Raw genomic sequence first — 26,850 nt, forward strand, 5'->3', positions numbered from 1 at the left:
GCTCGATGCATCTTAGACAAAATGGTTTATCAATGTCAGAAAATAACGCTGGTTATTTCCTCCAGACGCTAATGCGAAACTATTCGGCGGAAAGGCAATTCCAGCCCCAGATTGCCCATGGCGGCGTTGTCACAGGCGTCTATGAAAGTAGAATGTATTCATCTGCAGCGTGTGGTTGGTTATCGGCACGGCCCGATTTCACCTGCCTTCTAAATGAGTAGAGTTTTAATTTCGTATCTGGACGCGGAAGGGAGAGCCTGTGTGGGTAGTAGTGATTGCAGTTGATGGTGTGAACGATCCAAAACAAAAGAATCCGGTGCACTTTCGATGGATGGTATTAATCCACTGAATTCTCAGAAAATTCCAGTCCCGGCCATCTATTCCAGGAGCATGCAGTAGGTGGCACCTAAAAGCTCTTTGGAAGCGAGCAGGCGCCATTTAAGCGAAAGCAGCCGCCGCTGCAGCAGCTGGCACAGCGCAGAAGTGGGTGATTGAAGACGGAGAGCGAGAGGAGGAAGGCCGGGCTGCGCGGCGCAGGTGCGGGGTGCGCGGGGCGCGGGGCGCAGGTGCGCGGGGGCGCGGGGGACGCGGGGCACAGGGGCGGAGAGCGCGGGGCGCAGGTGTAGGGGGCGCGGGGCGCAGGTGCGGGGAGCGCGGGGCGCAGGGGAGGGGGGCGCGGGGGGCGCAGGTGCGGGGAGCGCGGGGCGCAGGTGCAGGGGGCGTGGGGCGCAGGTGCCGGGGCGCGGGGCCCAGGGCGGGCGAGCCGCTGACGGCATCGTCACGGCGGCGGCGCCGGGGAGCGCGCGCCCCGCCCGGCTCGGGAGGAGCCCGCAGCGGCACAGCCGGCCCTGCCCCGTCCTGCGCGAGGCGAGCTCGGGACAAGCCCGGACCACGGTGGCGCTGCCCCTCAGGTAAGGGTACCCCTCTTTGGCGGAGGCTGCGCGGCGCCCGCAGTGGGGCTCCGACGGCCGGGCATCCCTGGAGCCCGGAGGAGGGACCGCCTTCATCGGGAGGGCGAGTCAGCACCCCGGCGCCTGGAGTTGGCGAGGGGGGAAGCCGCATTTCTGTATCCCTGGCGGGGAGCGTGCGCGTCTGGGTGCCCTGGTCTAAAATGTGTTCTTAAAAAAAAAAGGAAAGGAAAAGAAATCTGCCCCTTACACATCATTTGGGATTCCTTCCCAAGCAGGAGCTGGTGCTCGAGAGCGTTCCGTGGTGCAGGTGTTTGTCGCGTGGAAGTTGCTTGAGTGGGTTTGCGGAAGTGCCCGGGGACGTGGCTCCAAGCGGGAAGGGTGGACCGCGCGTTAGGACCGCTGTCTGCCTAGCTCGCTTTCCCTCCGCACCGGCTTGGCCGGACGGGGCTCAGTATTTCAATTCTCGTCTTAAATGTGCCTCCGAGATTTACAGGCGTCCCCGGCTGCGGCCCAGGTGTGAGGCCTGGGGGCGGGGAGGGGCCGCAGCTCCGAGTCTAGGTGGAAGAAATGTGGCTTCTCCAAAATGGCAACGATTCCTGTGGCCCCGGGCTCCCTGCGAGGCGCTGCTGGCTTCTCGCCCTGCGGGAGCCTGGCTGGGTCCTCCGTGCAAACGAAAAATGCTGGTTTTCTCCTTTAAAGCTCCAATACCCAGCCTTGGGGGTTTGGGGGACTTTTAGTAGGACGCAGTAGAAGCCCCTGCGTCCCCGGTCACATCCACGGGACGGTGGAGTACAGCGTCGTGGAGGAGTCCCGTCCCAGCTGAGCAGTGACAGGCGTGCAGTCCTTGGGGATTTATTCTACATATTCGCCCTTAATGTCTTTTGAACGACCCCCTTCCACGTGAGAAGCCAGTCTGAGCAGAGGAGACCTTTCCTGCTTTGAACTAAAAACCCATAAAATATTCTTTTTAAGGAAGATTTTCTAGGTAACCACGAAAGCCTGGAGCATTTTACATTCCAGATCAGTCCGAATGCTTTTCTTTTCCAGTGGCATTTGGATTTGAAGAGGTGGAGTGGGAGGGAGAGAAAAGGGGAGGGTAACATTAGAATAAATTTAACAAATTTGGGGGAGGGGAATAATACTTTCTTTGTTTTTGTTTTTTGGTTTTGGTTTGTTTTGTTTTTTTGGTCATTGCCTGAAATCGCAAATTGCCAACAGTTCTGTCTCTGGAGATGCAGGAGCCCACATTCCTAGGGGCTGAGGCACCGGAGACCTAGAGTTCATCTGACGGAAAGAGAGGAGACAAGGCAGGGAAGCACCGTCATCCTCTTTAACACATGGCCCTTAGTGCCTTTGGCAATAGGACAATGGCCCCGGAGCACACAGGCAGGGGAGGGGAGAAGGGACTATCTTACAGCTCCTGGATTCGCTGCTTCCTCCTCCTCCTCGGTTACCTCTGCAATGGCAATTATGTGTGCATGGTTATTGCAGAAACCTCCAGAATCTTTTCTGGTTACAGCCTCAATAGTTGCTCCTAAGGAGAGACTCAGAAAACAGCCACATCGCTTTCCGAGTTGTGGGAGTGCCTCTGCGCTCCTGTCCGGCAATCGGGCGTTCTCAGCCGTCAGCCAACACTGTCCCCACGCGGGTACCTGCACGGCTTACTGAAACATGAAACCCCTTGAAAAATAACGAGGGTTCTTTGTCAAGAAGAGAATGACTCCGTGACCGTGAAAACACGTCCGTTTTTTTGTTGCCGTAGGGGATATGTTGGTGCATTGCAAGTTACCTATTGATTTGGACAAAAGCATCATTTCCCTCCTAGATGAACGCAGTGAATTTTTGCACTAAAAACATTTCCTTGTTATAAAGAGGAGCATCTGGTTTTCTGTCAGGAGGAGGTTGCATTCAAACTGTTATAAGTTAAAGAGGCCTCAGTGCTGACCTGTAGCTTTCAATTCAGGTAACCACTGTGTCCAATTCTCACTTATAAGGGGTTAGATATCTATGTATCTATCTATGTATCTGTGTATCTGTCTGTGTATCTACCTGTGTATCTATCTATCTATCTATCCATCCATCCATCTGTCCACATCTTTATCTATGTCTATTTTTTCTTTTTCTATATATTTGTCTGTCTGTCTGTCTGTCTGGTTTGGGTATTTACAATGGGCAGCTATCTCTTTAAAGACAGCTGATTTCTAGGACATTGTTTTTGGTTATGATTTTTCTAGGAAAGTATCTGCTCTTAATGCAAAAGGCAGGTGGTGGCTCTCACGCTGTCATGATTGGTAATGTTCTTCTACAAGTTGGAGCGGCGCAGGCATGTTAATCAAGGATTAATCTGAAGTTGTTTCATTGATGGCAAATTATGCTTTTGTATACGTCACTGTATGATGTTTCTTGCAAGCCTCTCTTCCTTCACCAGCTAAGTACTCTTCGAAGTCCTCCGAACAGATATGCCCTGGTCCTCGCATCTTTTGCTCCCACCACTGGCCAAGTCAGGCAAAGAAAGATCCTTGGGGGCTCTGTCCTTCGTGCAGTTAAGGGCTGTCCTATGAATCGGTACTGTCCAAAAGGGACAAAATGTGTGAGCCGCAGGCTTACGTTAAAAATGTCACACTAGAAAAAGTAAAGATAAACAGGTGTAGCTCATTTTAATAGCATATTTTCTTTAATCCAATCAATCAAAAATGACTATTTAAAGATGTAATTGATACAAAATACGGGTAAGATATTTTAGAAGTTTTTTGTTTTCATGCTAAGTCTTAAATTTGTGGAACATCTCGAGTTGGAGCAGCCACATTTTAAGAGGTCAATTGCCCAGGTAGCTGGTGACTATTGGACTGGCCAGCATGGCCACAGAAATACTTTTTGAGGAAGTAATTTAAAAGGTGAAACATTAAGAGCTGCTAAACTGACCCAATTAAACACTATCAAAACTAAATATACAGATAATCTCAAATTGCTAAGAGCCGTGGCCTGCCTTTCCCTACCATTAGCTAGTTGTGCCATCTTAAAACCCATTTTTGCTTCGTTAGTAGTAAAATAGGAGGATTGGGTCAACTATCTGGTTAGGTTAAATACCTTGCATCAAAAATACTTGGTTCTCTGAAAAACAACCAGTAGTTAGACTTGTGGATTCAACCTGCACTCAGCCTAGAGAGCTCTGCTGTAGCAGAGACAAAGGGGCAGAGCTGGGAGGTGGGTGCTGCCGTTTTGCACAAGTCTTGTTGGCTTCTGTCCAATCCTTGATGGCGGACGTCGGCAACTAAGTCTCTATGTCCCATTGGAGATCATTCAGTTTTCATATTTAAATTCCTTTACTGGGCAGGCAACAGCACATCCATTGTAAAATCAATAAACAGCCAGTGGGCTGGTCTTCAGCGCATGATTGAATAGGCTTCATGGATCTTTCTTCATTATCCTTTATGGTATGTGTATGTATTTTCAATGTTTCCATCCATTTCAACACCATTAAATAAAGTCTGGTGAGATGTAACGCTTTATAATTGACCCATGAATACTGACTTCTTGAAACGCAGACATGAGGAACCTTCATGAAAAGAGGTCAGTTTCTTTACCCAGCCCCTGGATGGCCTCGGGGGTCCGTGAGGGATGGAGAGGCCGGTGGCATTTCCGTCGCATGGCTGCCTGTCTGAGAAGCCAGGATGGGAGGTGTAAAGAGAGCAGCTTCTTACATTAAAGGAATTGATGCAGTGTTTTTCTAAAGCTAATTAGTGTCCGAGAGTGATTGGTTTTCTGGGGAAGAGGACACGGGGACTGTCTACGAGGACTCCCTCCTCCTCCCCCATCCACGTCCACTGCTGAGGCTGCAGTCCAGAAGGGCCCATGTGCTCGTGACAGAGGAGCTCAGACGGAGGAGCCCTTGGAGGGGACGCTGTCCATCCTGCGTCGTCTTCGCAGTACGATGGCCTTATTGCGGCATGCCTGGGGCTTTGGAAGGTGGCGTTTACCTTCTGCTGATACTGGGCAAGGGGGAAAATGGTCAGTATCCGGTCTCTGCATCCGGAGCAAGGCTGGGAGCTCACTCAGTTCTACGACATCAAAACTCCAGCTCAGTGGGATTTTTCTTATCTTATGATCTTGGACACACCCTCCTCACCCTACCCCCCAGCTCTCCCCCCACCTCCCAGTGCCCATACGCACCCACGATCAGCGGGCTGCCGGCTGCCCCTGCTTGTGAAGGGCCCCTGGGATTTAAAGTCACCTGTCTGTGGAGCTGTCCCCGGACACTGGGGATACAATACCCCCAATGGTCTGCCTTTTCCGCTGACGAGCTCTCCATCGATACCTGTTCCTCTTTGACGAGACGCGGTTGTAGTCACACCCGATTATAATGCTGGCTCCTTACCATTCATCACTCAGCACACACGCCAAATGTTTCAGGACCTACCCTCCTTTATGCATCGGATCTATGCTCTTGGCAAGGGACTGACTCTGGCGATTGGGTCAGAGAACATACACAGCGCCCTTTACTAGCCGCCTAATGGGGCTATTGTGTTTTTAAAGCAAATATGAGACCATTCTGAAAGTTGCTTGGCATTATTAGAAGTTTCTATAAAAAAACAAACAAAAAAAAAACCCAAAACCCAAAACAAAACAAAAAAAAAACCTTCCTGAACATTTTAATATTCTGAGCTCCCGGCTCAATTGTTGCCAATTTGGATCGGCTCGTTTGCTAATTCTCGGCATCGGCCGCTGTGACGTCAGCCACGTGGGGTCCCGGGTCCCTCATCTGTTCGTCGGGGCTGCTCCCGCCCAGATCAGAGGTGTTTTGAAGACACAGCTGGTCGAGGACCTCTGCACCCTCGCGGGAGGGTCCTGGGCTGTTGCCGTGGGTAGATGTTACCAGACCCGCATCTTCCTGGTCCCCTCTCTCTCGCTGTCCCCGCTCGTTCTTCCTGCGTGCAGCCTGGCATGGAGCCCGCAGTCTTACCTTGCTCCTTGCTTCTGCATGGCCCTCTGGCCTTCAGCGGCGGCCCTTCCTGGCTTATTTGCTGCACACACTCTCCAATTAATCTTAAACTATTGATTTTTTTTCTTTACATCCTGCTCTTTGACTGCGCCTGCAGGGAATCACTATTTTTTGTCTGGTTAAATCCACGTTCCTGCTTTGCCAACTCTTTCCTTCTGTTCCTTGACTGAGCCCATCTCCCCACGGGCAGTCCCGCCTCTGTAACTGCATTCATGCTGTTTTGCATGCATAAGAATATCCCCTGCTTGATATTTTTGTTGCTCTAGTCCGTTCATCCCTGGAAGGATTCTGGGGCGGGGTGGGGGTGGGGGTCCTAGCTTTGACCAAAAGCCTGCAGAGGACAGCTGGTGCTAAGAACTGTCCAATGTCACCTGCCATTGGATTCTAGACACACTGGTAGCCATAGCCTTTGATGGCATGTTCTGCTGACCTGCCTGGTAACTGCAGAGCAGACACCAATAAATATTGATTTGTGGTTCACAGCTACTGCCTCCGCACCCTCGCCTTTTCTCATCCCGTCAGCCTCTGACCTCTGATGCCTTGGCTCACCAGGTCCAGCGTCCACCCTCACGGTTTGTCCAAATGCCATCCAGGTGACCTCAGTCTTTCCGTCCTCTCTTCTGAAGCTCCACCTGACAGTGACAGTCACAGGGGATGTAGTCAGTCCTGGGAGCCCTCACCCCCATCCTGAGGGATGCAGGGCACCCCTTCTGTAGCCAAGGTGTCCCGTGCTCGCGGCGCACCTTCTCAGTGCGCTTGTTCAGCTGCTCTGCTGGGACCTGCATTTCATCCCACTGGCCTCCTCAGTTGTTACCTTCCCATTGATGTTTACACATGTCCATGTCTGTGTAGCCTTCAATTAATTAAAAAAAAACAAAAAAAACAGCCTAGCCTGGGTGCTGGCGAGCCACTGGCTTGTAGCCCTTCCTCCGCTCCACAGCCAGAGCCCCAGGAAGTGTTCCTCTGTTGCACCTCTCGCTCGCTACATCAGAGCTGCTCTTGTGGGTCCCCAGCCGGTGCCCCCCACGCCTGACCTGGGCCCAGCATGCTCTCAGGAGGGGCTCCCATCTTGCCTCTCTGGTTCTGCCACTTACAAACCTTGTGAGTTTTTTTCTTGACAATTTATCTCCCTTCGCTTCACATCTTAACTCCTTCTCCAGCCCAGGGCCACCCATCCCTGCTGGTGGTGCTCTCTCTGGGTCCCCTCTTCCCTGCTGCCTTTCTAGCCTGGGCCCCGTGGGCTTTGGCCGGTTTGTTATAACAGACTTCTGGCCCACGTTCTCCACTGCAGCCGGCCCCCTTTGGTGGCCGAGCACCGCCCTCCGAAGCCCGCGTGGTCACGACCGTGGCGCCCTGTCCAGCCTCAGCGCACATCGCTACCCTCACGCAGCCACTGATGGTCACATCACCCAGCTTCTGGTATTTGGAGGCCCCTGGCTGTGGCGCTTCGGATGCATGGAGGGCTCTCCCCACACGGGGCCTGCGCGTGGCCATGGCCTGCCTTGTGGGTGCGCTGCCCCAGCACAGGGCCAGGGACGACGCGTCATGAGCGCCGCACTGCCCTGTCACTGAAGGGCTGGCCCGGTCCCACTATGTTGTCACAGCCCGAAGCCACGTCCGAGATGCCGTGCACACGACAGCTGCAGGTGCCTGGCCACTGTGGCCCCAGGGTCTCTGCCCACGTGGCTCTTGCTCGAGGCACCTTGCTTAGTGTGCCCTTCTCCGGCTGTTCAGGTTCACTCACACTCTGCGCAGATCAGTATTGAATGTCCCTGCAGGCCAGGCAGTGTGCAAGCCACGGGGGGACAGCAGGGAACAGAACTGAGCAAAAGCCCACACGGAGCTTATGGTCTAGTGGAAGTAAACACGAATTTTAAGAAAGTAAAGTATGCAGTATGTCAGGAAGGAATGCATGCCAGGGAGAAAAACAAGGCGGGAAGAGGGGGTAGACGGCCAGGCCTGAGGCTGGGATTGTGCAGTGACAGAGGGTGGTCAGGAAAGTCCTTTCCAGAAGGTGATATTTGAGCACAGGTCTGCAGAAGGTGGGGGTGGGGAAGAGTGGTCCGTGTTGCACAGAAACTACCTGGTCAAAGGCCCTGGGGCAGGGGCATGCCGGCTGTTGTCCGAGTAGCAGTGAGGAGACAGATGCAGCCCGAGTGAGCCGGGGAAGAACAGCAGGAGGTGATCGTGGGGGTTGAGCCCTTTAGCCCTTGATATTGGGGAGACGGTGTGGCCTGTGGAGGGTTTTGGGTGCAGGAGTGATCCGGTGCCTTGGGGAGTGGATGGGGGCAGCTTGAGGCTGAAGCACACTCACTGCTTAGGAGGCTGCTGGTGGACTGGACATGAGGTGCCAGAGATGAAGAGGGGTTCTGGGGGGCTCTGGGGCTTAGGCCTGGACATCGGAACGAATGTCATCGAGCAAGATGAGGAAGGTTGCCAGGGGAGCCGTTGAGGGGGTGTAGGCAGCTCCGTGTGGGGCTTGGGGAGGCCTCCCGGGCGCCCGAGCAGAGAGGTGCAGTGGGGAGAGGGCATATACATACGCCTGCGGTTCAGGGCACACGCCCGCCGTGGCTGTGCCGTGGGGCATTGCTGCCCTGTGGTTGCCATCTGTGGTCGCGGAACCAGAGGCTGGGTGAGCTTGGCAGGGGCGGCACTGACCACCTGCCCTGCGGCCACACCGTGGTCCAAGGCAGGATGTTCTGTCTCCTGCTTCCGCGCCGCCTCCCGAGCCCTCCAGGACGCCCCTCACAGCAGGGTCAGCCCGCCCCTCCTCTGCTGAAGACCCTCAGTGGCCGCCATCCTTCCCACGAGAAAAGCTGCCTCAACAGGACGCCTGTCCCCTCCCGTTCCTTGTTGACTTCATCTACTTTCCCCACTCCCTCCCTCCCTGCATTCCGGAATCCTCTATGATCCTAAACACACCACACAGGCATCTGTACTTCCACCCACTGCTGTCTCGACCAGGGAGCTCTCCCCAAGGAGCCCAGACCTCACACCGTTGCCTCTTCTCTAGTCTTTGCTCAAATGACAACTTTCCAGGCAGCCGCTGTCCAGCCTCTGGCCAGCTGTGATGTCCCCTGCACACCCTCGAGATGGAGCTCAGGGGCACTGCATCTGCGTGTTTTCTCAGATGCATCCACACTCATGCAAACCCTACATTCGAAAAGACCTTTAAAATGATAGAGAAGGGGCGTCTGGGTGGCTCCGTCGGTTAAGCATCTGACTTCGGCTCAGGTCACGATCTCACGGTTCGTGGGTTCAAGCCCCGCGTCCGGCTCTGTGCTGACAGCTCAGAGCCTGGAGCTGCTTCAGATTCTGTGTCTCCCTCTCTCTCTGACCCTCCCCTGCTCACCCACTGTCTCTCTCAAAAATAAATAAACATAAACAATCCTTATAATGATAGGGAAAAAAAAGTTTGATTTTCAGGTTTTTAATTTGCAGCTAGGACAGCTGCATAGGAAAGCATCTGCATTGCTTCTGACCCAGTCACGTACCAGAAGCCCTTTTCCCCGTTGTGTTGAGAAATGATTGACATATATCACTTATACATTGAAGACATCTGGCGTGGTGCTTTGATTTATATCTAGTGTGTAATGATTACCCCATCAGGTTCATCTAACGTCCGTTTTCTCATATAGATAAAATAAAAAGAAAAGAAAAAAATTTTCGAAAGGAGGAAATTTTCTGCTTGGGATGAGAACAGTTAGGATGGAGACGCTTCCGCCCTCCCCGTGTAGCCTCCGCACCGGTGGCTGCCGTCACATGATGCACGTCACAGCCCAAGTACCCCTCTCTGATAACTTAGAAGTTTGTAAGGCTTTTCTTTGTTTTGTTTCTCTTTTTTTGTTTGTTTGTTTTTTGAGAGAGAAAGAGAGTACATGAGTGAGGGAGGGGCAGAGGCAGAATCCCAAGCAGGCTCCACACCAACAGCGCAGAGTCAGACTCGGGGCTCCATCTCACGCCTGAGCCCAAATCAAGAGTCAGATGCTTAGCCGATGGAGGCCCCCAGGCGCCCCAGGAGTGTGTACATTTTGACCACTTTTCCCTTCCCTCCCCTGCATCTCTGGTAACCTCGTGTCTGACCTCTTTTCTAATGGGTTTGGGGATTTTGCTTGTTTGTTTTAGATTCCACATGTCAGTGAAATCATATAGTGTCCATCGTTCTCTGTCTAGCTTATCTCACTGAAAATAATGCCTTTTTATTTATGTATTTATTTCTAGGAGAGAGAGAGAGACAGCGTGAGCAGGGGAGGGTCAGAGAGAGAGGGAGACACAGACTCTGAAACAGGCTCCAGGCTCTGAGCTGGCAGTCAGCACAGAGCCCGACGCGGGGCTCGAACCCACGAACCGCGAGATCATGACCTAAGCGAAAGTCGGACGCTTAACCGACTAAGCCACCCAGGCGCCCCGAGAATAATGCCTTTAACATCCATCCATGTTGCTGTAAATGATAAGAGTTCTTTTTTTTTTAACGGCTGCATAATCTTCCACTGTGTCAATGTACGAAAACATCACCTATTCATTCACCGAGAGACACCGAGGTTGTTTCTGTGTCTTGGCTATTCTAAATAATGCTGCCATGAACATTTCTTTTTCTTTTCTTTTCTTTCTTTCTTTCTTTCTTTCTTTCTTTCTTTCTTTCTTTCTTTCTTTCTAGAAAATTTGTTGTTAGTGTATAGAAATGCTAGGGATTTTTGTATGTGAGTTTTGTATCTTGCAACTTTGCATAAGTCATTGATTAGATCTTATGTGTTTTGGCTGAGGCTTTAGGATTTTCTCTACCTAAAAGCATATCATGTTCAAATACAGACAATTTACTTCTTCCTTTCCGATTCTCACCCCTTTTGTTGCGTTTCTGGCCCGATTGCTTTGGCTGGACCCCCAGTACTGGGCTGAATAGGACAGGTGTCAGTAGGCGCCTTGCCTTGTTCCCGGTCTTAGGGGGACCTTAGGGTGTCAGTTCTTCCTCTTGTCAGGGTGTGCATAGCCAGCAACAACTCCGTTGTGGTGACGCCACTCTTCTAGAAGCATATTCTCATGCGTCTGTTTTAAAACTGCTCTCTCCATACGGTCGTTTTTCCAAAGGAGGGGGTGTGCCCTGTGTCCTGTCTAAGATACCATCTTTATGTTAGAGACACAGAGGAGATACACCTGTTTGTGTAAAATACCTGCTCGGGGGCACACTGCTGAGAGCCACCTGCCGTACAGAAAATGACGGTGGACTTAGAACAATTGCTCTTTGCATAAAAGATAACATAAGACTTCCCTTTTTTTGTGTTCTGCGACACTTCTGTGTCCTTGGCTACCAGATAACTAGTAAGCCATCCTGCAGGAGATCGAACTTCCGTGGCGGCCTCTTATCTCCTCAAAGGGCACGTTAAAGAATTTGCTGTGTCCCGAAGGTTTTATTTTTGTATGTTACATATTATTATATATTATTTGTGTATACTCAAATACTTGCCATGTATATATTGCATATGTTAACTATATGTATGCATAATATTACATAGTTATTATACATACGTGTGGTATATATATTGTGTGTATATATATATGGCATATATGGCATATATATATATAGAATATATTCTTGCCTATTATAAATTGAAAATACCTATTTTATATTAGAAAACACCAGTTGGGGGCACCTGGGTGGCTCAGTGAGCTAAGCGTCTGACTTTTGGTTTCAGCTCAGGTCAGGATCTCATGGTTTGTGAGTCTGAGCCCTGTGTCAGGCTCCGTACAGACCCTGTTTGGGATTCCCTGCCCCTTCCCTTGCTCCTGCTGGCACGCTCTCTCTTTCTCTCTCTCTCTCAAAATAAATAAACTTTAAAAAATAAATAAAAAACGCCAGTTGGAGACAGCTACATGGAAAAGAATGAAACTGGATCACTTTTTTTAATATCGTATACAAAAATAAACTCAAAGAAGTAAAAGACCTAAATGTGAGACCTGAAACCATGAACTCCTAAAATAAAACACAGGCAGTAATCTCTTCGACACTGGCCATACCAGCATATTTATGGGTAGATCTCCTCAGGCAAGGGAAACAAAAGCAAACATAAACTATTGGGACTACAAGAAAATAAAGAGCTTTCTTTTACAGCAAAGGAAACCATCAACAAAATAAAAAGGCAATCTAGTGAATGGGAGAAGATATTTGCAAATAATATATCTAATAATGGGTTAATATGTAAAGTAGGTAAAGAGCTTATATAAACCAATACCAAAAAAAAAAAAAAAAACCCAAATAATCTGATTAAAAATGGGCAGAGGGCCAGAATAGACATTTTACCCAAGAAGACATTTAGATGGCCAACAGACACATGAAAAGATGCCCATCATCACTCATCATCAGGGAAATACAAATCAAAACCACAGTGAAATGTCACCTCACATCTGTCAGGGTGGCTAAATGAAAAAGACAAATAACAAATGTTGGCGAGGCTGTGGAGAAAAGAAATTCTATGCACAGCTGGTGGGAATGCACACTGGTGCGGCCACAGTGGGAAACAGCATGGCATTTCCCCAAAAAATTAAAAATAGAAATACCATATGACCCAGTAATTCCACTCCTGGGTATTTACCCAAAGAAAATGAAAACACTTATTCAGAACGATATATGCACCGCTGCGTTGCAGCCTTATTTACAAGAGTGAAGACGCTGGAGGAACCCAAGTGTCCATGGACAGATGACTTACTACGAAGATATGGTGTATAGACCATGGAGTACTACTCAGCCATAAAAAAGAGTGAGATCTTGCCATTTGATACAACAGGGATGGACCTAGAGGGTGTGATGCTGAGCGAAATAAGTCAGATAGAGAAAGACAAACACCATGTGACTTCACTTATATGTGGAATCTGAAAAACAAAGCAATTGAACAAACAGCAACAGATTCAAAAATACAGAGAACAAACTGCCCAGAGGTGGGGGGTGGGTAGGGGAGTAGATGAAATAGGTGAATTGAAAAAATAAAATAAAATATCCCAACGCATGATATCTGGTAGCTCCTGCCCACTCTTGGCTTAAACTTCTTGCTGTCAGCACTTCCTGAATGATACAGTAACTTGTACGCCTCCGGCTCCGTCTCTGTAATGTTACCACAGACCCTTTTGAAAGGTTGGCACTGCCCGCCTATGAGTGGGTACTCTTACGTAGATTTTTTTTCAAAACTTGATTTTGTTTCCTTAAAGAATTCATTTGTGTTTCATCGATTCATCGATTTTCATTAGTTGGCTCACCAAAATGTATTCCCACAGCAGAGAATCATTCAGCGAGCTCTGCGAGTTTGCGCTGAGTCTGGTGATGGGCTGGGTGCATTGACGTGCTGGTGAGTGAAGCCAGCGGGGAGAAGGGGTGAGGAGCGACCTCCAACAAACTAACAAACACTGAGAGAAGAATGTATGTGACAAAGTAGCTTATTATCGAGAGAGAATCATTCCAGCCAATCAGGGCTGCACTGTAAAGCGTGTTTGAGACATTTGTACTGTTTATCAACTGCTGCAAATCTCTCTTCTGAGGAACTTCAAATATTGGTTTCTTCCAACCTGAAGCATTACTTTCTATTTATCTATCTATAGGATTCAGAGAAGGAATGCATTTTAGTTTGTCACCTGCACTTTGGTGTGTTATTTTATCTACTTTGCCACAGCAGGAAAATAGACATTTTTTCTGGATTGTGGCTTTTTGGTTTTCACGGTTAATTAGAAGAGGGTTCTAAGAATTTTCTAAAAAAATCACATGTACTTGCATTTTGTGACGCATTGCATTCATTATAACGTGTTGGTAAGCTTTGCTAAAAAAACATATAGGGGCTCGTTCTAGAGCATTCTATTCCAGTAAGTATACAATGTGAGCCACATATGTCATTTTGCATTTTCCAAAGTAACCACATTTTAAAAACTACAGGCATAAGTGAAGTTAATTTAAGTAATTTACTGTACCCAATGTATAAGAAATAACATTTTAAGTTATACCAATATCACAATCACTGTGAATTTAACATTCTTGTTTATACTAAGTCCTCAAAATCCAGTGCGGGAAGCCTCCCTTCAGAGTGGCAGAAGCTCACCTGCGGAGTGGCTCCCATATTGGGTGGCTCAGTCTACTGGGCTGGGCTGGGTTTTCAATGCCCTGGCTAATGGTGATGCTGAACGTTCCCTGTAATGCAGTATATAATTAGGGCCAGGAAGTAGGTGCAAATGGTAGGTGCAAAATTAGATTTTTGTTTGGTGTTGTCAGATCTGATTGGACACTTTGCTTCTACTGAGGGATGTGGACGAGAAAGGAGCAAAGCTGTGTGACCTGCCACTTGCTGGCGATTGTACTCATGTCAGGAGTGTGGTCTTTTATTAGTGACCTTGTTGTTGCCAAAAATGTTTTCACTTACATTCATATATTTTTGTTGTGATAATAGACACGTAACAGAAAATCTACCAATTTCAGGTGCACGAGTCAGTGACCGTAAACATGTTCATGCTATCGTACCTCCATCCATCCATGGAATTCTTCACCTCCCCAAACTGAAACTCTGTCCCCATCAAACACTATGTCTCCACTCCCTCCACCCCCAGCCCTGGCGCATGCCACGCTACTTTCCAACTCTGGGAATGTGACTACTCTAGGGACCTCATCTGAGTGGAATCCTGTGGAATTTGTCCTTTCCTGACTGGCTTATTTCACACAGCATAATGTCCTTGAGGTTCATCCACGCTGTAGCAGGTGACAGAACTCCCTTCCCCTTTCCGGCTGAACGATGTTCCATTGTGTGGATGGACCACGTGTTGTTTATACATTCATCTCAACAGACACTGGTTTGCTTCCACCTTTTGGCTGTAGTGATTAGTGCTTTTGTGAACGTGGATGTGCAAGTACCTTTTCAATTATTTTAATTATAGATCTATATATCAATTGTATATCAGTTATTTGGGAGATACACCCAGAAGTGGACTGCTGAGTCATATGGTAATTCTGTGTTGAATTTTCCCACAGTGGCTACCCTGTTTTAGATCCCTACCCATAATGCACAAGGGTTTTAATTTGTTCATATCCCCACACTTGTTATTTTCTGATTGCTTTTTTCTTCTGTCTTTTGCTTTGATTTTGGAGAGTAGTCATCCTTCTGGGCATGCAGTAGGGGCTCAGTGTGGCTCTGATCTGCGTTTTCCCTGGAGACAAATGGTGTTGAGCATCATTTCGTGTGCTTCTTGGCCATTGATAGAACTTCTTTGGAGAAATGTTTATACAAGCCCTTTGTCCATTTTTCAGTTGATTTGTTTTCTTTTTTGTTATTCAGTTATAAGTGTTCTCTATATATTCTTTCTATTAGGTCCTTGTCAGAATATATATTTTCTCCCACTGTGCATGTTGTCTTTTAACTTTCTTGATAATGCTCTTTGTTGCACATATTTTGACTAAGTCCAATTTACTTATTTGTACACCATTGCAAGGGGCCCCAAATAGTCAAAGCAATCTTGAAAAAGAAGAGCAGAGCTAGAGACCTCACACTTAACAGATTTCAAAACTTACTGCAAAGCTACAGTAGACAGAATAGTGGGGGGCTGACATAGGAATAGACATATGGACCAATGGAATAGAACAGAGAGTCCAGAAGGAAATCTTCACATTTACAGCTAGTTGATTTTAAAAAATGTTTTTTAATGTTGATTTTTGAGAGAGACACACACACAGAGTGTGAGAGGGGGAGGGGCAAAGAGAGAGAGGGAGACACGCAATCTAAAGCAGGCTCCAGGCTCCGAGCTATCAGCATGGAGCCCAAAGCAGGGCTTGGAAACCATGAACCAGGAGATCATGACCTGAGCTGAAGTCGGACACTTAACCGACTGAACCACCCAGGCGCCCCAATAGCTAGTTGATTTTTGACAACTAGGCTGAAGATAATTTGATGGAGGAAGAATTGTCTCCTTAACAAATGGTGCTGGGACAAGGGGACATCCACAGGGAAATGACCTTGCACACCCCTCACACCGTATTCAAGAATTAACTCAAAATGGATCACGTGCCTAAATATAAGAACTAAAATCATAAAACTCTCAGAAGAAAGCAGGGGTAAATCTTCATGACCTTGGGTTTGTCCCTGTGTCTTAGAAATGACCCGGGAAGCATGAGTAACAACCCGGTTGATGATTGTCTGAGAGGGTCTTTAGTATCCACTTGCCAATTTTGCAACCTTTTATTTGGCTACAGCTAGAAACCAACCTGGGCAAGTCCACATCATGCAGAGCCACGTTCCAACAGGCTGATGGTGAGGGCAGGCCCAGGGCTGCGCACGGAGCACACTGAGCCTGCACGCCCCACACTGAACGCTTTCTCTCTCCGTGTTCTCAGAACTTCCGTGTTCCCGCCACCTTCATGCTTTGGTGTTTATTTCCCTGCAGGGCAAGCCGGAGGGTCAACCTTGGTGACTGATCCTTCCACAAAGGAGATGCTGTTGCTTTTTATTCACATGATTTTCCTCTTCAGTTCCCATACCTGCATGGAAAGAAGAGGAATAAAGCAGAAAATGCTCCAAACACGGTCAGGATCTTGGTAGGCTGAAAAGTTTCACAAAATGCATGTTATTTGGCCCTTTGGCGTTCCTGACCATGATGTTTTCTCCAAATGGAATGGTATCAGACACACCCTGGTGAATCTTTCTTCTGTGCCTAAGCTGCGGGGTCATTTGCCTCCCAACAATGAAAGTCTTAAAGAATAATGTATTCTACTGCTTCCAATCCAAGACATGCTTCAGTAACTCCCGACTTGTTTCATTTTCGCAGATGTTGAGTCTTGCCATGAATACCTGAGTGCCACCCCACACCCCACCCCACGAGATGGTGGCTCCATTATCTGGGTACAGATGTGTCATCTGCTTCAATACCTGTTCTTACATTGCAGGGCGAGGTGTTTCCAGATCACCACAAAGCAAGGTTCCTGAAAAAGAAGTCTGCTTCCTTAGGTAAAGACAAACCATAACTGTTTAACTCTTTACGATCTGGCAAAAATTTCCTGCTAACAAACAAATCTTTCATTTTTTAGGGTCAGCTGAGAAGGTACACGAAATGAATCTTTAATGAAATTGAAATTCTAAAAATACATAAAAGTATGCTTTCCTACCTAGAGAATTTATATTCCATTGAAAATTAATTCCTTCTTTAACATGTCCTTATTTGTGTTATAAAATTGGTAATAGTTCTTGTTTTTACTTAAGTGATCCATTTATCTTTTATTAGTAGTAGTTTTAAAGGACTTTCTTAAAAAAGTTATTTGTTTTGAGAGAGAGAGAGTGCAAATAGGGAGGGGCAGAGAAAGAAGGAGAGAGAGAGAAAGAGAGAGAGAGGGAGGGAGGGAGAATCCCAAGCAGGCTCTGTGCTGTCAGCAGAGAGCCCAGCTCCGGGCTTGAACCCACTAACTGTGAGATCATGACCTGAGCCAAATTCGGACACTTTGAGCCACCCAGGCACCCCTGAAAAAATATTTTCATCCTCTGATGATAAAATGTCTATTTCTTATAAATCATAATACTATACCTCTAACCTAATATTCAGTATTTAAAATATCTCATTTTTAATTCTTTATTATAAGACACATGTTTTTATATTTTATGATACTTTGGGATGGATTATTTACTCCCTTTCTTTGATCTGTTCCCTCATTTGTCTATGCGTAAGCTTTTCAGAGGGGTAAGGGGCTAGAGACCATTTAGTCCAGATAAGTTCCAGAAAAGGAAAGCATAAAGGCATCATTCCAGACAGATGTCCTATTCAGGGCAGAGACTTTGAGGGACAGATCTGTGCATCCAGAGAAACTACCCTAGCTGCCTCTCCCAGCCAACGGGTGATTTCTCTCATAAATCAGTGAACAACCAGGGACCAACAGACATTTGGTGAAACTACCACGAAAGAGGAAGATCACGGTGAATAGACAGAGCCAGAGATGTGTCAGATACGTGATAAGAACAGCAACGACAAATCTCAATTAGCATCCTTGGTGAAAGTCAGCATGGTATCAGCTTGCCCGAGATAATAAAGTGCCCTTGTGAGAGAGAGGATATCAGAGTATGAGAAAGGGGATCGAAAATATAAGGAAAAAGCTTCTAGAGCAATGAAGAATAGGTACACTTGGGCCATCACCTGGTAAGAGTTCCGGAAAGAGAGAAGTAGAGGGATTAGGATGATGTACTTCTTAAAAATAGAAAAAAAAAAAAAAAATTTCCCCAGGCTGCAGAAATGATTGGATTTTAAATCCACCACCAAACTCCCAAAAACACGTAATTAAAAAGCAGTTCTAGATATATCCTGGTGAGATGGCATAACTCTCAGTATAAAGAGAAATCCTCACCCTGCCAAAGAGAAGGGAAAATCCCAAGTTCCCTACAGAGGAAAGGGTATCATACTGCCTTTGATTTCACATCAATATCCCTGGTGATGATCGAGTTGAAAAATAAATAGTCCTTAAATTCTGTGGAGAAAATATTTTGAACTTAGTTAGGCTGCAGGATTGCATCAATCATGGGAAAAGGGCATGGACTCAAAAGTTTTAATGTCGTCTAAAAGAATTTATCAGTGATGTTCATACCAAGACATAGAATGGATCCAAACAAGGTGATAATAAATTGAAATAGAAAAATTGGCAACTAGGGACACCTGGGTGGCTCAGTCGGTTAAGCGTCCAACTTCAGCTCAGGTCATGATCTCACAGTTCATGGGTTCGAACCCCGCATCGGGCTCTGTGCTGACAGCTCGGAGCCTGGAGCTGCTTCAGATTCTGTGTCTCCCTCTCTCTCTGCCCCTCCCCAACTTACCCTCTGTCTCTAAAATGAATAAACACTAGGTACAAAAACACACAGACAAAAAACTATGGGGAAAAACCCCAACCCAACCTAAGACCCCAATGATGTGGACACAGAAAATTATGTGCCAGCAAAGTCTGATTGCCAACGGCTTTCCCTTCAGTGGGTTCAGGCCTACTGTCTACTTCTGCATTGAAGAATCTTTACAAAACACTTTTCATAGGTTGTTTCCTGATACGGTTTAGAAACAACCTGCAGGCAAGCACAGAAGACTGAATATAAATTTTGGAACAAATTGTAAATGTTATATCTGGAAAACTGAAATACCGGCATGTACTTTAAAAATAGAGTGTAACTGACAAAAATCAGGCGATGGAGGAAGGTGGTGTGCTAATTTCAGAGAACGATATGGTCCAACGTTGGTCGATACATCAAGACATTGAAGTTTTATACTTCAGGCATTGAGTGCATTGCTTAAAATTCTCATGGTGAACACCAGGGAGTGATCACTGAATTTCCATTCCTTTTAACAGCGGTTGTTTCTGGAAAGAGGCTGTCAAAGGAAAGAAGGGGGCTCTGTGTGGAAGAGTGATTTACAATCTCTTTTATCTTTTTAACCAAGTATATGCATTATGTCCCTTCCCTTCTCATTTTCATTTCAAAGCGCTAGGCTGAGACATGACAGGTGGTGGGGGGTGGTCTGGGCGGGTCCGTGAAGACCCATCACCCTGTGTGCTTCCTGGATCTCGATGGCTCCTGCCTTCTTCCAGGTTTGCTATGTTGAACATGCACAGTCGATCTCTACACACAGCCCTCCCCCACAGCACCTTGGCTGATTGTCCCTTCCTCTTTCCTTAAGCCCTCAATTTCCCTCAAGAGACATCCCCGCATCTGGTCTTTCTGGCCATCCCCTCAGTTGTCATCGCTCCCACACGCACTGCAAGATGCCTGACTCCCTCCGTAGCCCGGGACATACCAGTTAACCGGAAGTTTGTCCGACTTCGTTCACCTCCTACAGCCCCCAAATCAAAGCTACCACGCTCCATCTCCAAGGATGCCTCCCTTTAACTTGGATCCAAGAATCAATAGTATTAGGTTTCCTGGCTTTTAAATGAAATTTTAAAATGTTTGGTATTTCATTTCCGTGATAATTTTGAAAGAATAAACTCATTCCGAACAATCTGGACGACCACCGTGTAACTCGTCCGTAACCAGCAGCTGCGTGAAGATGGACTGTTGCATGTACCATTCTTAGTATCACTTTTTTCTTATCATGGGGATATATTAATCCAATGCAGGGCTTTTATGGTATGAATGTTCCTTTTCTACCGTGAATATGTGGGCCGTTCCCATCACCTGGCTATTAGGGATAAAGCCGAGCCCGTTACTATAACACGTTATTGCTCACACTGGAGGCTCTGGACCTGTTCCTCTCTATCTGTGAATCCGTTTCGGAATCTAGACCATGTCATCGTGTAGTGCCTTTCTGCTCCTCCCAGTGAGCTTGAAATCAGGAAGTATGTTCTCCAACACCCTTCCTTCGTTCAGTCCCTCCCTCCCGTCCTTCCTGCCTTCCGTCTCCCGCCTAACCCCTTCCCTCCCGTCCTTTCCTTCCCTTCCTCCGTCCCTTCCTTTCTTTCTTTGTAAATTCACCGTTGTTTCACTATTCTGGGCCTTTGATTTTCAGGTGAACTTTGGAATCAGCCTGTTGATTTCTGTAAAGCCAATTGGAATTTTTGTAGAGACTGTACTGAATCTGTGGTTGATTTGGGGAAATTGCTATTTTAACAAAATTAGGTCCTCTGATACATAAACGTGGGTGCCTTTCCACTTATTTAGGTTTTCAGTGTCTTTCAGCAATATTTTTTAATTTTCAGAGTATAATGTTTATGCCTCCTTATTAATTTTAGTCCTAAGTATCTTATGCTTTTTGATGATATTGTAAATGGAATTGGTTTTTTAATTTTGTTTTTAGATTATTCTTTGCAAGTGTGTAGATATACAGTTGATTTTTATACGGATATTTGAAATCTTTTAGAAGTAGTTTATTAGTTCTTTTTTTTGGAAGTTTCCTTAAAAGTTTCTAAATACAAGGTTATGCCTCCTGCAATAAATAGTTTCATTTCTTCCCTTCCAATCTGGATGCCTTTTATTTCACGTTCTTGACTTATTCTTCTAGTTAAAACCTTCAGTAAAATGGCAAATAGAAGTTGCAAGGGTGGAAACTTGGTCTTTTTCCTGATTGTAGTGAGAAAATAGCCTTTCATCATTAAGTATTGTCTTAGCTGCAGTGTTTCATAATTCCCTCTTCTTCTGGCTGAAGAAGTTCCCTTTTGTTCCTGATTCGCTTTTATTTTTTTTAATCATGCTTGAGTGCTGAATTTTGTCCATTTTTTTCTTTGTTGTGCCTACTGAGCTTGTCATTTTTTAAATCTTTTATTGACATGGTATGTTATATTACTGTTTGGATATTAAACCGACTTTGCATGCCTGGCATGAATCCTTCTTGGTTATGATGTATAATTCTTAGGGTATATTGGCGGGTTCAGTTTGCTAGTCTTCACTGAGGATTTTGTATTTGTTCATAAGAGATACCGCTCTGTAGTTTTCCTGTTGTATCTCTGTGTCTAAGCTGGTATCAGGGTAATTTTAGCCTCAGAGAGAGTGACAGATGTACCCTGCTATTCAGCTTTTTGAAAGAGCCTGTGAAGGATTGGTAGTAATCCTTTGAACGCTTGCCAGAATTCACCAGTGAAGCTATCTGCATCTGGCTTTCCTTGTGGATGTTTGTTTGTTTGTTTGTTTGTTGACTACTGTCTTGCTATGTAGGCCATTTTGGATTTTCGATTTCTGCTTGATTCGGCTTTGATAGTTTGGGTCTGTGTCATCTGAGGTATGTAGCATATTTCTGTGCACGTGGTCACAAGAGCCGTGAGAACTCAGTAGTGATGTCTCCTCTGCCACTTCTGATTTTAGCGATTTGCGTTTTATTGCTTCTTTGGTCAGTCCAGCAAAAAGTTTGTTAATTTTATGGATATTTTGAAAAAAAAAAACAACTTTTGGGTTTATTGATTTTTCTCTATTGCTTTTCTATTCTTTTTAAAAAAATTTGTAATGGCTTATTTATTTCTGAGAGAGGGAGAGACAGCATGAGCAGGGGAGGATCAGAGAGAGAGGGAGACACAGAATCCAAAACAGGCTCTAGGCTCTGAGCCAGCTGTCATCACAGAGCCCGATGCGGGCCTTGAACCCACGAGATCACGACCTGAGCTGAAGTCAGATGCTCAACTGACTGAGCTACCCAGGCGCCCCTGTTTTTCTATTCTTCGACTAACTTCCACTGTAATCTAAGATTTCCTGCATTTTTCATCCTTTGGATTTACTTGGCTCTTATAAGATGGGAGATCTGAGATCTTTGTTCTCATTTAATGTAGGTGTACAGCTATAGTTTCCGTCTCCTCCATGATTTCTTGACTTTTTTTTTTTTTTTGCTTTCTTGGCATTTTGCTACCTTCTTTTCAGTTTTTCCTCTTGTTGCTGCCGCTCCTTTGTGACCTCCTTTTCCGCCTAGTCCTTACTAAACAGCTAGAGAGCCTGCCCACCCCCCTCCCTGGGCTGAGTGTTGGTGCTTGTGTCACAAACACCCCAGAGCAGCTCTGTGAAGAAGGTGGTGTTGCGTCTCCATTTTCTGGTGCGGGCAACTCAGGCGCAGAAAGTGGAAGTAGATAACTTGCCAGGCTCTCTTGTTCACATTTGGAGTTTGGTCTTCTCTCTTGCTATATGTCTTCCCCTGGCTGAGTTTTACGTATTATTGTGCTATTTTTATGTGGATGAAGCCCACATCCTTATCCCGAGACTGGACCTCCCTGCCGAGTTTTCAGACCGCAGCCCCGTCACCTACCAGATCACATCTGTACCTGTTTACCCTGCAAACCTGACCCGGACCAGCTGCGTCCTGCTCAGCTTCTCTAAACCTACTTGTCTCCTTGGCCTGTATCTTGACTGATGATGCCGCTGCTCTGCTGCGCAGCCAGCTCTGCCCCAGCTGTCACTGCACGTCCGCTTTCTGCCCCGGCGCTGTGTCCGCTCTGGGCGCTATTCCCGCCCTTGTACGTCTGCAAGGGACCGTGTCCCCTGGGTGACCTGCCCTTTCCCCCCTCACACCTTCACGCTGCCTTCTGTGAAGTCTCTCCTGAGGGCCCCGCCCAGAGCTGGACGCCCCACCAGGCTCTCTTCCGGCCTTTGTTTATGACTTTCCCATGGCAGCTACCACGCAGGGTATGGGATTGCCTGTGCCTGTCCGTCTTCTGATGCCGGGAGCTTCTGTTGGGTAAGCGCTAAGTCTGCATATTATCTAGAGGGTTTTTTTTTAATGCTTATAAAACAGTGACCTTTATACCATTTGTTAAAAATGTATTTGGGGAGAGAGAGAGAGAGAGCAGGGGAGGGGCAGAGAGAGAGAATCCCAAGCAGGCTCTGCAACATCCGTGTGGAGCCTGACGCAGGGCTGGAACTCACAAACTGTGAAATCATGACCTGAACCAAAGTCAAGAGTCAGACGCTTAACCGACTGAGCCGCCCAGGCGCCCCAACCTTTCTATCTTTTTGCCTGCCTGTCTCCTGTGTATCTTTTGGGGTCCCGCTCCCAGACTTCTTAGCAAAGTCATTCTTGGAATCACAGGTTAGAGTCGGTTCCCTCAGACCTCTCTTTGGCAGCGCTGCCAAATTTGATGTAATTCATCAAATATGTGTCAAGTCATCTTTTCATTTCTTCACTTCATCCTCAGATCCAGGAGCGCAGGGCCCGCCTCAGGTCTGTCCTCTGGGCATGCGTTTCCCGGCCCCTCCCCCAGGGCCCGGTCTGTAGAGGAAGTTCAATAGGTGCTGTTGGACAGGGGACGGGCCGTGGCTGGAAAGTCCCCCTGGCCACATTCAGTGTCGGCTGTCTATATTTTGGTTGCCAGTTGAATAACGGAGACACCTCAGCACAGCCAACAACATATTCACCACACGCGGGATGAGTGTGAGCTCACGACCAGGGGCTCCTACAGAGATCTCAGGATGTAGAGCTGGTGAAGACACGTTCCCTTCCAGGTAGATGCTTTCACTCCACGCTGGAGCTAAATACCCATAATACGAGCTGAGGTTGAGCACAGATACCATCTTTTGAGCACAAAGAGAGGCTTGTTCTGAGAGTGCAGGGAAGCTTCAAGCCAGATCCCAAAAGCCATTGCATTTTTAAAAATGTAGAGCGATTTATTACACTCTTGAGGTGATCATGATGATCTCACAAGCATTTACCAGACAGACCGAACTCCAAGGCAGGATTTCCTGAAGCCTTTTGCATTAATCAACTACCTGACATCTTGCTGTATTTTCTTTGGGCATTTGATGTTTTCTCAGCTTCTCGGTGGGTTAGGGATTCCGCAGTGCACACAAGAACGGCTGAATATTTAATTGAACAGATTTGGAGGCAAACACGCACGCGGAAGCCAGAGAGAAATCTGAAGAGGGAATGCCCGGGCTTTGATCACACCTTGTCTGCCGGGGGACACAGTTACTGCACACACCCATCTGCTTCCGTAGCTAATTACGTTCAATCATCTGAAGACGCCTTTGTTGTACAGCACCTTTTACTATGGTCCTGAGTCACTCTAAGATGGGAAAAGCTAGCATGATGGCTTCCTGGAGAAAATGGGTTAAAAAATCGATATTGCTTAATTCCCTACTTTTTTGTGTGTTATATGTCCTTCATTACCAAAGAAGGAACAGGATGAGATATTTGATCATCTACATGTGAGGACGGCACGTTTACCCCTTGGGCTGGGGGTGATGTTTGTAAGGAAGGGAAACCCCAGTTCATTCTACTGTGACAACCACCTGTGGTTATTTCTTCTGTTATCTTGGTAGCACTTGACTCTTGCGAATGGTTGAAAATAAAGCACCTGTAATCATTTTCATTTTGATTGAAATTTGATTTGGATGAAAGAACCCTCCAAACTTCTTAGTTACCCATCAGGTCTAGCTGCTCAATGACAGTCCACACCAGGGCCTCAGTAGTGCCCAAGCCACTGCGGCCAGCTGGTACCTGGTGTGCCTCCCAGCCTCCCCTGCCACCAGCTGTGTGAAGTCAGGGGCGCTACATTCCCTGATGCCATCTGTGTTTCCAGTGCATGACAGGGACAGGGACGCCACTTCTTCTGGGTGCTGAGGATTTCGTGAGGTACTATAAGTATTGAATAAAAATGACTAGCCTTCTCCTCCCCTTGCTCTCCTCCTTGCACTTACAAAAAGCCACATATTTTATGACTTAAATATTGGGTGCTCGTAGTACTTTGGGTAAAACAATAAGGATACTCTGTGACTGTGTGTGTGTGTGTGTGTGTGTGTGTGTGAGTGTATGATTGTGTGTGTGATTATGTGTATGTGATTCCGTGTGTGTGACTGTGTGCATGTGTGATTGTGTGGTTGTGTGTGTGTGTGTGTGTGTGTGTGTGATTGTGGTGTTGGGAAGGTGATTGATTTCCCACTGCCCTTTACCCTTCCTTGATTCCCTCTCCCTTGAGCTGAACTGGCGTCTTTTCCTCAGGCACGGGGATGCTCAGAATCATGGTCCGAGGAGGAGAAACAGACTGAGTCCAGTTAGCTGCTGAATAGGTGGCTGCCTTATTGGAAACTGGAGACTGACCATAATTACTGGATTTAGAATTATAGAATTGTTTTAGAATTTAAAAAATTTTTAATGTTTATTTATTTCTGAGAGAGACAGAGCATGAGTGGGAGAGGGGCAGAGAGAGAGGGAGACACAGAATTCGAAGCAGCTCCAGACTCTGAGCTGTCAGCACAGAGCCCGACGCGGGGCTCGAACCCACCAACTGGGGGTTTGAGTGAGATGCTTAACCGACTGAGCCGCCCAAGCAACCCTAGAATTTTTAAATGAAATTCAAATTTTCTCACGTTGGGACAGCGAAAACAGAATTTATCACTTCGGTTCTTTTTAAGCTTAAAGTTCGTCCAGAACTTAAGTTCTTTAGGAGAGGGTAAAGCAATCCTTTTTGAGACTCTCGTTCTTCCTTTTTTCAAACCGATTCTCTCGCACGTCTGGTTCCTTTGCCAGGTGCTTCCTGGTTGCGAGCCGGGGTGTCGAGCAACATGCCGGAACAGAGCAACGATTACCGGGTGGCCGTGTTCGGGGCAGGTGGCGTTGGCAAGAGCTCGCTGGTCTTGAGGTTTGTGAAAGGCACGTTCCGGGAGAGCTACATCCCCACGGTGGAGGACACCTACCGGCAGGTGATCAGCTGCGACAAGAGCATCTGCACACTGCAGATCACGGACACCACGGGCAGCCACCAGTTCCCCGCCATGCAGCGGCTGTCCATCTCCAAGGGCCACGCCTTCATCCTGGTGTACTCCATCACCAGCCGGCAGTCGCTGGAGGAGCTCAAGCCCATCTACGAGCAGATCTGCGAGATCAAGGGGGACGTGGAGAGCATCCCCATCATGCTCGTGGGCAACAAGTGTGACGAGAGCCCCAGCCGCGAGGTGGAGAGCGGCGAGGCCGAGGCCCTGGCCCGCAGGTGGAAGTGTGCCTTCATGGAGACCTCGGCCAAGCTCAACCACAATGTGAAGGAGCTCTTCCAGGAGCTGCTCAACTTGGAGAAACGCAGGACCGTGAGCCTCCAGATCGACGGGAAGAAGAGCAAGCAGCAGAAAAGGAAGGAGAAGCTCAAAGGCAAATGCGTGGTCATGTGAGGCCCTCCCGTGCGGGCAGCAGGGGCCCGTGCCCCCGCCCCGCCCCCATCCCCTTCCCACGCGACCCCCCGTCGTCAGGGCAGCATGTGCGATGCCCACGTGTTCGCTAGCGCATTTTGACAGAGACGTGCCCCGTTGTCCCTGAGAGGGCACTTCACGCCACCGCCCGTAAGCACCCCCTCTGCAGAATCGGGGATTCCGCCCAGCAGCTGAAATGGGAACCCATGCACCCTGCACCCCAGGGCACCTGGTGGGGGGGCTGGGCGTCTCTGAAGGCGGGTCTGCCCTGTGCAGGGGGTGGGGAGGCCCACTGGGCTCTCACCCGCGGGAGCAATCTGAGTGCAAGACTAGGACCCATTTGCATGCTTGTGAGAGCATGTGACCCTGGAGCTAC

At 47.5% G+C, this 26,850-nt stretch overlaps 1 protein-coding gene across 5 annotated transcripts; it reads left to right on the top strand.

Annotated features, from left to right (window-relative positions):
- Window positions 1–256: 256 nt before the first annotated feature.
- On the top strand, window positions 257–26,850 carry DIRAS2 (DIRAS family GTPase 2). Of its 5 annotated transcripts, none has more exons than XM_039241517.1 (3): window positions 257–537; window positions 16,811–16,871; window positions 25,822–26,850. In XM_039241517.1, exon 3 carries the CDS (start codon window positions 25,857–25,859, stop codon window positions 26,454–26,456), a length of 600 nt encoding a protein of 199 aa, XP_039097448.1. In that variant the 5' UTR covers window positions 257–537; window positions 16,811–16,871; window positions 25,822–25,856; the 3' UTR covers window positions 26,457–26,850. The 5 variants fall into 5 exon arrangements, with proteins under 5 accessions (XP_039097448.1, XP_039097450.1, XP_039097449.1 ...); XM_039241518.1 differs by lacking the exon at window positions 257–537 and adding an exon at window positions 857–911; XM_039241519.1 differs by lacking the exon at window positions 16,811–16,871.

The sequence above is a fragment of the Hyaena hyaena genome, unplaced genomic scaffold (genome assembly GCF_003009895.1).
Source record: "Hyaena hyaena isolate Hyena2069 unplaced genomic scaffold, ASM300989v1 scaffold_194, whole genome shotgun sequence".
Taxonomy (NCBI): Eukaryota; Metazoa; Chordata; class Mammalia; order Carnivora; family Hyaenidae; genus Hyaena; species Hyaena hyaena.

Excerpts from the sequence above, each read along its gene's own strand:
- DIRAS2 (XM_039241517.1), top strand. The coding sequence starts at position 25,857 with ATGCCGGAACAGAGCAACGATTACCGGGTGGCCGTGTTCGGGGCAGGT.